Here is a 12,148-nt window from a genome sequence, read left to right as displayed (position 1 = left end):
AGATGATAAACAACTGGACATCTGACATACACAAGACACCGACAGAGGTAGCGTGCACAATGCACACACATAAGGGACCATCGGAATGACTCGTATACAGACAGGACTCTGGAGGGGGGAAGGCAGCCACACTCATACATACTCCAGGACAGACACTGAGATAACCTGGGGGACATGCACAATCGTACACACAGGTGACCAAACAAATACAGATACACGCTGGAAGCACGCACACACACGCACCAGGCTAACACAAGGAGGGGACATGCTCACACACAGTGGAGGCAGGGGAAACCGAGACGCACATGACAGATCAGACACACACCAACATACACACAAGAAGGATATCGAGGCACCTGCCAGTGCACACAAAGACAGAACGACCACAAGACACGAAACAAAAACACACACAAACCCCCCCCCCCCGAACAGACAGCCCCACAACACAATTTTTCCTAATGCTGTGTTTACACATAGGCAGGATGCGTTACGAATGTCATATTTGCGTCATTCTTTGCATATTCCTGACATTCTTTACATGACTTAATGCATGTGAATAGGTTTCTTAATACTGCATGTTGGTGTGTGTGATGTTCATGATTTTCGTGGAGCATGTTTTTGGCTGTCAAAAAATCTTCTATGAATGTCACACACCACCCTCATTTCGCCTCATGTCGTGGAGGACGCAACTGAGCGTGTTGATCCGTCCTGATTCGTGATGATCCTTAATAGAGCATGGCAGCGTTCTTCTCTGACATGTGCACAATTAAACCCGCTGCACTGCATTCAGTTTCACTGCTGCAGTATCCTGAAGAAGGACAGTGACGCCAAGTCAGCTATCCACCTGCTGCTGTGCCTGATGTTTGGGAAAATACGCGAGATGAGAGCCGCATGGAGGCACACATCTGGCTCTCTCCGTCTCCTCCTCCTCTCTGCACCACTCTATGGCACAGAGCACAACTAAGCATGCAGTCACAAAGTTCTTCTGCTGTGGATTAATCTACATTTTGAGTAGCAAACTGGAGCGATATGAATTGTACAGCAGCTGACGGCTGGATGAATATGTGTGTGTGTGTGTGGAGACAATTCACCTCATTCACAATGAGACAGAACTTAAGGCCCAGTCACATGGCACACGACGATTCCTGAACGAAGGGAAAAAGTAAAAAATGTCACAATTCGTTGAGAAAAGGTGGACGAAAGAGCTTTTACAGTCTGCGAAGCAAGAGCGCAAAAGGGACGAAAGAGGAAATTAACAAAACCGAAGCTCACGATCTCGAAGAAACGCACCTGGAGCCACAGCTGGAGCAGTGTGTGTCTGCGTCTCTGCGTTCCAGGACTCGGCGCTGGGATGGAGCTCATAGCACCTGAGTCCTGGACAAACTGCAAACAGAATCTGTGGAGATCTATGTGCATGTCAGTGGACCACCTGCTCTGGTTCCTCGTCCAGAACAAAAGAGGGATCATGTCCATCATTATCAGAATCCACACTGTCTGCTGACACGCTGCACACTCCGTCTTCCTCCAATTAAAAAAAAAAAAAAAAGTGCGCTGTGGTCACTGCTGTATCACAGTATTATGTTCTAAGCCATATATATTTATTTATTTATAACAGAAAACTATCAAAAGGGAGAATATATATAAGTGTAAAGATGTTTGAATATAGAACAGTAAATTAATCAGTGCGTGTGAACGCGCGCATTGACTCACGTGTGATTATTCCACCAGCTGATCACTGATCCACAACGTGAATTCTGCCTTCCAGAACAGCTCTTTATATCATCATTTTGATTCATCTACCTGTTGCCACATGTACAGAAGGACTGGATTGTCATTCCTACACTCAGATTGTTATATTTAATAAAAATAATAAGCGCACGCAGGAGCTCCTGCTGCCGCTGATGCTGCATTCAAGTACCGTTGGAAATTATACAACTTTTTTGTTGTTTCAAATTCAACAGTTGCTTGTGGCAAAATAATTAATTATATCCACACAAAAGATTAATTTTGGCAAATGTAAGGTGCCTGAGCCCATTGAAGCTGCCCCCCCACACAGATTAAAAAAATCCAAGCAAACAGGCTGAGTTTGCCCTGTAATTTCCGATGTACATGAACGCAGCAGCAGCCTCAGCGCTCACAAACCGGCTTCTGCGCTGTGTGAAAAAGTTCAGCTGCTCCAACGAAGTCAAATTAAACAATAACGTTACAAAAACTACACAAACGCTTAAAAAACGCCAAGAACGACAGCAAAACGAGACAGACGAATTGAGGTTTTCGTTGCCCTTCGTTCAAAATTTTCAACAGTTTAAAAATCCTGACGAAGCGCCCGCTGCAGGAATGAGGCTGCGCGAAGGTTAAACGATGCCAACGACAGTCAATGAAGGTCCAAATTTCTTATTTCGTCAGGTTTTCGTCACCCTTCGTTAAGTGCCGTGTGACTGGGCCATTAACGATGCGCTGTTAAGTGCAATAATCCCGATAATTTGCCAGCAACACGTGCCATTAATCGCAACGCGTGGTAACAGGTTGCAGCTGTTCCTGAAGACACCTGACGCCTCTGCCTCAAATCACATTCGTGATCAGCGGCCAAGAATGTATACTTCGTGACATTTGTGACCTGTCGTCGTTATGTGTAAACGTAGTATAAAGGAACTGTTGTTTAGGCAAGAAAGGTTTCAGAGTAGTGCACCTTGAGGATCCTGGTCTGCTCTTTAAAGTCCTCATCCTCATCTGACTCAGCATCAGGAAGGTGATAGATCTTAATCCCATGTTCATCAATCTCATCCAGGATCTTTATCATTGAGAAGAGACAAGACAGATAATTACAGTTTACTACTATAAAATGGAATGTATTCTTTATCCAGGTTAAATCAGGTGGTACTGCAAATCCAGTTTTCATGAGTTATTAAAATTTTTAGACAAGCGATGATTAGGGAGCATGAATATGACGACACTGTTGTCCTTACCCGGCGCTTGAGCCTCTCCCTCTCTCTGAGGGTGAGTGTGTCTGCTTTAGCAATGACAGGAACCACGTTCACTTTATTGTGTATGGCCTTCATGAACTGGACATCCAAAGGCTTCAGGCTGGCAGGAAGACAAACGTATGCACCCAAAGATACAAGAAAGAAGATGTAAAACAGAAGAATCTGAGGGAACATCAAAGTATGCTGCAGTTCTTACCCATGACCCAGCGGGGAGATAAAATAGAAGCAACAGTGAACTCTATTGTCGACAATGTGTCTGCGATTTAGGCCACTCTCATCATGGAGGTAACGCTCAAACTGGTCATCAATGTAGCTGATTATGGTGCTGAAACTGGAGCAGACATATAATGCATGCAGATTATAAAGTCTAACAAAGAACAAAACATAAACCATAGCTTTATTTTATTATATGTCTAAACACACACATATATACACATACATACATACACACATTACATACACAAATATATCCATCCATCCATTTTCTTCCGCTTCATCAGAGGTCGTGTCACGGGGGCAGCAGCTCAAGCAAAGCCGCCCAGACCTCCCAATCCACACACACCTCCCCCAGCTCCTCTGGGGGAACCCCAAGGCGCTCCCAAGCCAGCTGCAAGACGTAGTCCCTTCAGCGTGTCCTGGGTCTTCCCCGGGGCCTCCTCCCGATGGGACGTGCCTGTGAGCAGGACTTATGTCTCTTTTGTCCTTTATTTCACAATTATGACAGAGTTTTTGGAGTGAGCAGCAGTGCCACAGCGGCGGAGCGGAGTTTCTTTCTCTTTTCATTTTACGTGCATGTGCGAGAGAATCGTTCATGGAGATTATTTTACTTATTACCTACACAGATGTATAATAAAACAAATGGTGACTGGTTTCTAAACACAATTATGACAGCGTTTTTGGAGCGAGCAGCAGGCCTGCAGCAGGGGGAGCGGAGTTTTTTCCCCTTTTTTTTACGTGCGCGCACGAGTGTGGGTGGAGAGCTGCTTCCGCCTCCAGAGGCGTCGGACTGTTTGCCAGAATTTCTTTGAGGCTGACCGATAGTCCTCCTCCATGGCCTCTCCGAACTCCTCCCAGACCCAAATTTTTGCCTCTGCGACTGCACAGACCGCAGCATGCTTGGCCTGCCGGTACCTGTCAGCTGCCTCTGGAGTCCCACTTGCCAACAAAGACAAGTAGGACTCCTTCTTCATCTTGGCGGGATCCCTTACTTCTGGCGTCCACCACCGTGTTCGGGGATTGCCGCCGCGACATGCACCAAAGACCCTGCCACCACAGCTGTGAGTGGCCGCATCAACAATGGAGGTGGAGAACATGGTCCACTCGGACTCCATGTCTCCAACCTCCCCCGGGATCTGGGAGAAGCTCTCCCGGAGGTGGGAGTTAAAGACCTCGCTGACAGAGGGTTCCGCCAGTCGTTCCCAGCAGACCCTCACAATACATTTGGGCCTGCCAGGTCTGACCGGCTTCCTCCCCTCCCAGCAGATCCAACTTACCACCAGGTGGTGATCGGTCGACAGCTCAGCCCCTCTCTTCACCCGAATGTCCGAGACATGTAGACGAAGGTCAGATGACACGACTGCAAAGTCGATCATCGACCTCCAGCTCAGGGTGTCCTTGTGCCATGTGCACTCTTGACCTCACTGCAGCATTCGATACAGTGGACCACTCCATCCTCCTGAACCATCTAGCCCAGCAGGTGGGCTTTCAGGGACCCATGCTGCAGTGGTTCAGGTCCTATTTAACAGACAGGTACTTCTCTTCTGTTTTCATCAATGGCCACTCCTCTTCTACAGCCTGACTGTCTTCTGGTGTCCCGCAAGGCACCATTTTGGGCCCAGTTCTATTCTCTCTTTACATGCTGCCTCTGGGTTCAATCATCTCCAGCCATAATGTGTCTTTTCATATGTATGCCAATGATCTTCGAATCTATCTACCAGTCTCACGAGATTCTCCAGATGCATCTCAGGCTATCAACACCTGTATGGATGACATCAAGCACTGGCTCACACAGAATTTCCTGAGTCTAAATGAATCCAAAACGGAATTCTGTCTTTTTGGCACCACAAGCCCACTCGCTGTTGTCTCAAACGGTCACTCACTTCCTCACCATAACACCGTAATCAGAAATTTGGGAGTTCACTTGGACACTGACCTAAGTAAGCAAGCTTTATTTATAAAGCGCCTTTCACAGACCAGGGTCACAAAGCGCTGCACATGGCATACAAAAATAATCTAAAAATAACATATAAAAAACAATAAAATACAATATTAGGCTAAAAAGCTAACTTAAAGAAATGCGTCTTTAGTTGCCTTCTAAAAGTATCTATACAGTCCACAGAACGAAGGGCACAGGGAAGCTCATTCCAGAGGCTAGGCGCCACCGCTTTAAAAGATCTGTCCCCGCGAGTTTTAAAACGAGTCTGAGGAACCATCAACAGGTTCTGATTGGATGACCTGAGGCTCCTGGAGGAAGCATAAGGCTGGATCAGGTCCCTGATGTAGTCCGGTGCCTGTCCATGCAGAGCTCTAAAAGTCAATACCAGGATTTTGTAATGAATCCTGTAGGAGACAGGCAACCAATGCAAAGTATTAAGGATAGGAGTAATATGGTCCCTCCTGCGGGTGCGGGTAAATAGGCGCGCAGCAGAATTTTACACAACCTGCAGGCGGGCCAACTCCTTCTTATTCAGACAGGTGAAAAGACTGTTACAATAATCCAAACGCGATGAGACGAACGCATGAACAATCATCTCAAGCTCTTTTAAAGTCACCATCTTACGGAGCTTAGAGATGTTCCGAATTTGGAAAAAACAGTTCTTAACCAGGTAATTTGTGTGCTGCTCCAGAGACATCCCTCCATCCAAAACGACACCCAGGTTATGGAGGCTGCTTTTGACCGTGCAGCTTAGGCTACCGAGATGCTGCTTAATTCCAGGTACAGCACTATCTGGTGCTACAATCAGAGTCTCAGTCTTATTGGAATTTAACTGCAGACTGTTCTCAGTGAGCCATTCCGTAATTTTGGACAAACAATTTGTGAGAGAGCAGAGTTTCTGTGGCTCAGTTGTCTTAAAAGAGCAGTACAACTGCAGATCATCAGCATACAAATGATAGGACACATCACTGAACTGATGGATCTATGGACCTAAATCTCCATAAACAAATTGACTCTGTTGTTAAGACAAGCTTCTTTCAGCTCCGCATTCTCACAAAAGTGAAACCCTTCCTCAGTTGTTGTGAACTGGAGAAAGCAATCCACGCATTCATCAGCTCACGCTTGGACTACTGCAATGCTCTGTACATTGGACTCAGTCAAACATCCTTACACAGATTACAACTGGTACAGAATGCTGCTGCCCGGCTCCTCACAAATTCTCGTAAACATCACCATATCACATCTGTTCTGCGCTCTCTCCACTGGCTGCCAGTGAAATACAGAAACCAATACAAACTTCTCCGGTTCGTTTTCTGCTCCATCCACAGCCTCGCACCTGCGTATTTATGTGAGATTCTGACCCTTTACCAGCCCAGCAGATTTCTATGATCTGCACAGCTCTACTTGTTGGAGCAGCCCAGGTCTCGAAGCAAACAGTGGGGTGATCGTGCTTTCGCAGTAGCAGGTCCTAAACTTTGGAACTCGCTGCCCCTCAACTTGCGTGCCATCTCGGATCTGCCCCTTTTTAAAACAAAACTCAAAACGTATTTGTTTAGATGTGCTTTTGATACTTAGTCTTGTTTAGACTTGGGAATAAAATGTATCTGTGTTCTTCTTTTTAACTATATTTTAAATACGATTTTTATATGTACAGCGCTTTGGTCAACTTAGGTTGTTGTAAAGCGCTTAAATAAAATTTGATTGATTGATTGATTCTTACGGACACCCTTGTGCTTGAACATGGTGTTCGTGAGCCATAGCGTGTTTCCTTCTCAGATGCTCCTGCATCGCTTTTGTACTGCTGTGGAAGGCAAGTTCTGCCTTGCAGATTTTGCATTGCACGTTTCTCTTTAATTTGGTTAAAATGCTCTCAAACATATGAGCTTCGTTGCCAGCTAGCCATGATATTATTAATGATATAATGTTTCAGGTGACATCAGCAGTTTTGAAAGAAAAACAAAGTAAAAAAAACAAAAAAACAATGATATTGATTATTAAATTTGTCACAGATGATTCATGACAGCCCTATTTGGCACCCTTATTCGTTTCACATTTTGCACAGCGTTTTATTAAATCGCAAAACTCTGGCTCCGATGGAAGACAAAAACAAACCTCCTACCTGTTTAAAGGCAGTAGACTCTGCAGTTAAATAAACAGTTTGTTGCTGTCTGTGATTCCTGCTCATTAAGATAAAAAAAAAAAAATCCATAATCTTTCCATCAGTCTCTCACTGAAAACAGCGTAACATCCAGTCTGTTGGTGACTGTCAACACTTGATGCCAGTTTTTGTTGTGTTCTCGTCCAGGAGTGCTGCGTGTGCTCTGTGCTCCACTCTCTCACACTTAGAACAGCAAACATCGAGGCAGTGGACAATATTTATCTGAACACACATAAAAATTAATAATGAACTTTGCGGTCATCAGCTGACAAGGAACTTGTTTTGGTGGATGGAAAAATTACTTTTGTTGGACAAAAACTAACAAAAGGAGCAGCTCCTTCACCATGCGACTGTGGCAAAGCTAGCTACATTGCCACACAAAACTTTCTGTCTCTTGCACTAGGCTTTCACAATAAGAGCACTGGACAAACAGATGTTATGAGAAATCCAAGATGGAAGAGGAGAAAAACCATTTTGCTTTTTACAATATGCTGGGGGTCACAAAATTATTTTAAGTGGGTGTTTAAGGAACTTTAATTATAATTATTATTTAATTTCGGGTGGGTATTTAAGCAACTTTGTTCAAAAAAGGGGGCGTAGGCTGATGCTCATCCCTGGGCCCTCACACACACAAATACGGTGCATATATATATATATATATATATATATATATATGAGAGAGAGAGACAGAGAGAGAGAGAGAGAGAGAGACAGAGAGAGAACTGCTGAACAGTTCAAAGAATTAGTGACTGTCTACTTTAAGATCACATGACTGACAACATCAGATGCACTGTGTTGTGCCAGAATCGGATGTTTCTAATCAGTGAAAAAGTTTAATACCAGTCCTGGCTGTTGATGGCGTCCCCATATCCTGGTGTGTCCACCACAGTGAGACGGAGCTTAACTCCTCGTTCTTCAATTTCCACTGTTGATGCCTCAATCTGAACAGTCCGCTCTATCTTTTCTGTTACCAGAGAAGATGTTACAAGGATGCACATTTTTCAGGCAAATTAAGAAATCTCTAATGAACTTCATAAAACATCAGTGCAAAGTGCAACATGAAAATTCAGTAAGGTATGTCTATAATATATTCCCGTTCTAAGGTAGAACATATATGAAGATTACCAGGCATGAATAAACGTTTCATACCAAAACTTAACCTATACCAGTCTGCCGGGGTAGAAAATTCAATAAGGTATGTCTATTATAATTACATGTGTATTGTGTGCTTTTTCTTGAACTTTGGAGAATAAATAATAAAAAAAAAACACAAGAGTTGAAAATAAGATGAACATAATCAGCTACTCAAGAGTAAGACTGATCAAAAAACACTGAGCTTTGTGTGTATGTGCTCATGTTTTACCTGCTGCTCCAGGGATGACCCGCTCAGGGTAAAGGTCAGTGAGGAAGAGGCTGTTGATCAAAGTGGATTTTCCCAGACCAGACTCACCTTGTGAGAACAGAGAAGAATGAGACAAACGGTTATACAGCTAGTATGAGAAATCAAATTCAAAATAGGGACAAAATACAACAGAAAAAAATTCAAACACAGAGTACAGGAAATCTAAACTGTGCTGCAGGAAATGTGATACCTGCTTCTGATGCTGCCTCACACTAAAAAAAGGAAATACCAGACCTGCAAACACTATTTGCAACTCAACAATTTTGCAGCTCAGTAACCAATAAGGAGACTGCTGCTTTCACACTTGAATGTGTTCACTGTGAATCAAAGATAGAGGGCTGATGCATACCCTGCACGCTCCACATACCACAATGTACAAGTAAAAATACATGTCTGTACTAGTGTTTTGTTTTTTTTACCATGTATGAACTTAATCATGTGACTTCAAAAAGAAGTCATTCATACTAATCAAGTATTTTTCTGGTCAAAATATGCTTTAGACTATCCATCTAGGCTTCTTCCTGCTTGCTGCTGTGTTGATGTACAGGGTAAAAATGTACCTTTATAGGGTGTCTCAAAAAAATTTACCCAAAAGTAGTTTGACAGCACAGAAAAACAAATCAATAGACATTTTCTGCATGACCATGTGGCTGAAGCATGTAATTTTTCTCCTCAATGCAGTTTTTAGTTCAGCCTTTCCTTTTTGATGTTTTAATGGTCCAGTCAAACACGGCACTTAACGAAGGGCAACAAAGTCCTAACGAAACAAGAAATCTGGACTTTCGTTGGCATCATTTAACCTTCGCACAGCTTCGTTCCTGCAGCTGGCGCTTTGTCAGGATTTTTAAAAACTGTTGAAAAATTTGAACGAATGCCACCGAAAACCTCAATTCGTCCGTATTTCATTTTGCTGTCGTTCTTGAAGGTTTTTTTTTTATTGTTTGACAATGACAGCTCTTAAAGAATTATAGGGTTATCTGCATGTGAATCAAGAAACTGTGAATGACGCAACATTTATTTGTTGCATCTCCATGCACAGCTTCATGTTAGGGTGAAATAGAGAAGGACTGTAAAACAGGAAAACAGAACAAATCTAGGCTCAGCTTTCCCATACGCCTACAGGTAAACTATAGCTGAAGCGTAGCTCCCCACCCCCTTAAAAAAAATCTTCCATTCACTGCAATTTGCTGTGTAACTGGTGATGCAGCACACAGAAGTCACACTATGCACAATTTCTACAACCACAAAAGCCTGTAACTCCTTCAGAACTGTCTGGGAGTCTTGGTGGCTCCCCTCACAAGCCCCAACATTTATGTGTTCTAGGTCTTAAATGTAAGCAGAGGGAAAAAAATATGGACTCACTCAATTCTGAGGAATAAATTATGGAATCACCCTGTAAATTTTCATCCTCAAAACTAACACCTGCATCAAATCAGATCTGCTCGTTAGTCTGCCTCTAAAAAGGAGTGATCACACCTTCGAGAGCTGTTGCACCAAGTGGACTGACATGAATCATGGCTCCAACACGAGAGATGTCAACTGAAACAAAGGAGAGGATTATCAAACTCTTAAAAGAGGGTAAATCATCACGCAATGTTCCACAAGATGTTGGTTGTTCACAGCCAGCTGTGTCTAAACTCTGGACCAAATACAAACAACATGGGAAGGTTGTTAAAGGCAAACATACTGGTAGACCAAGGAAGACATCAAAGCGTCAACACAGAAAACTTAAAGCAATATGTCTCAAAAATCAAAAATACACAACAAAACAAATGAGGAACGAATGGGAGGAAACTGGAGTCAACGTCTGTGACCGAACTGTAAGAAACCGCCTAAAGGAAATGGGATTTACATACAGAAAAGCTAAACGAAAGCCATCATTAACACCTAAACAGAAAAAAAACAAGGTTACAATGGGCTAAGGAAAAGCAATCGTGGACTGTGGATGACTGGATGAAAGTCATATTCAGTGATGAATCTCGAATCTGCATTGGGCAAGGTGATGCTGGAACTTTTGTTTGGTGCCGTTCCAATGAGACTTCTAAAGATGACTGTCTGAAGAGAACATGTAAATTTCCACAGTCATTGATGATATGGGGCTGCATGTCAGGTAAAGGCACTGGGGAAATGGCTGTCATTACATCATCAATAAATGCACAAGTTTACGTTGATATTTTGGACACTTTTCTTATCCCATCAATTGAAAGGATGTTTGGGGATGATGAAATCATTTTTCAAGATGATAATGCATCTTGCCATAGAGCAAAAACTGTGAAAACATTCCTTGCAGAAAGACACATAGGGTCAATGTCATGGCCTGCAAATATTCCGGATCTTAATCCAATTGAAAATCTTTGGTGGAAGTTGAAGAAAATGGTCCATGACAAGGCTCCAACCTGCAAAGTTGATCTGGCAACAGCAATCAGAGAAAGTTGGAGCCAGATTGATGAAGAGTACTGTTTGTCACTCATTAAGTCCATGCCTCAGAGACTGCAAGCTGTTATAAAAGCCAGAGGTGGTGCAACAAAATACTAGTGATGTGTTGGAGCGTTCTTTTGTTTTTCATGATTCCATAATTTTTTCCTCAGAATTGAGTGATTCCATATTTTTTTCCCTCTGCTTGGTCTAAAAAAGTAACCGTTACTGACTGCCACAATTTTTTTTCCTGATTTCTTATAGTGTTTCTTAAAGCCAGAAAGTTGCTATTTGAAATGACTTTAGTTTTGTGTCATGTCTGTGATCTGCTTTTTTTCTACAAAAATTAAACAACTGAATGAACATCCTCCAAGGCCGGTGATTCCATAATTTTTGCCAGGGGTTGTATATACACACTCCAAATCTGTTTACTGTAGGGAGAACTGCAGTTATCTAAACGTCTATACAGAGACATTAAAAAAGTATGTCACAAAAGCACTCCATAACCATATGTGCAGTTGTCAGAGCGGCTGCGTCTACAATAAATCCCTCAGGGCCCATGAGCTACATTCCAGCTGTGGTTTATTTTAAAGCAAAAGGATGAGCAGTGTTTCGCAGAGCTTCTAAGCTCCCACATCACTCTTCATCATGAGGCTGAGCATTGACACGGTCCTCAGACACACATCAAATGTTGACGAACTAGACAGAATGTTACATGCATACAGTGAACACCGTTGCCTCACTGAAGCAGGGTCACACTCATAACAAAAGACTGCACATAGACAAGTTTATATCAAACACATGACAAATAAAATGAGAAAAGTCTGAACAGCAGCACTGGTCCCGTTTACATGCACATAAACATCCGGTTGCTATCCAATTACCTGCTGTTGTCTGAATATTAAGTGGTCATGTAAAAGGCAAAATCCGATACGCTTTATCCAATAACGACCGTTATCCATTTATGAGAAATCGGATTAACGCACATGGATTTCTCCCCGATACTTCGATTTCTTCGGTACATGTATACCATT

At 42.9% G+C, this 12,148-nt stretch overlaps 1 protein-coding gene and 1 long non-coding RNA gene across 3 annotated transcripts in view; both read right to left on the bottom strand.

Annotated features, from left to right (window-relative positions):
* Nucleotides 1-12,148, bottom strand: part of sept2 (septin 2) — a 38,123-nt gene that overhangs the window by 9,153 nt on the left and 16,822 nt on the right. For both annotated transcript variants that reach the window (XM_034183962.1, XM_034183963.1), the window contains exons 4-8: nt 8,661-8,747; nt 8,138-8,261; nt 3,181-3,315; nt 2,967-3,084; nt 2,690-2,791 (exon numbers count right to left, since the gene is read on the bottom strand). In XM_034183962.1, the coding sequence (XP_034039853.1) occupies nt 2,690-2,791; nt 2,967-3,084; nt 3,181-3,315; nt 8,138-8,261; nt 8,661-8,747 (566 nt within the window). The remainder of the gene's footprint in view (nt 1-2,689; nt 2,792-2,966; nt 3,085-3,180; nt 3,316-8,137; nt 8,262-8,660; nt 8,748-12,148) is intronic.
* Nucleotides 4,431-6,892, bottom strand: LOC117522545. The gene is made up of 3 exons (XR_004564236.1): nt 6,860-6,892; nt 5,929-5,931; nt 4,431-4,614 (listed from the first exon to the last, which is right to left on the bottom strand). It is a non-coding gene; the product is annotated as an uncharacterized LOC117522545 (long non-coding RNA).

This window comes from Thalassophryne amazonica, chromosome 12, assembly GCF_902500255.1.
Source record: "Thalassophryne amazonica chromosome 12, fThaAma1.1, whole genome shotgun sequence".
NCBI lineage: Eukaryota > Metazoa > Chordata > Actinopteri > Batrachoidiformes > Batrachoididae > Thalassophryne > Thalassophryne amazonica.
Note: the sequence above shows the minus strand (reverse complement) of the source record. Positions and strands in the feature narration are given on the sequence as shown.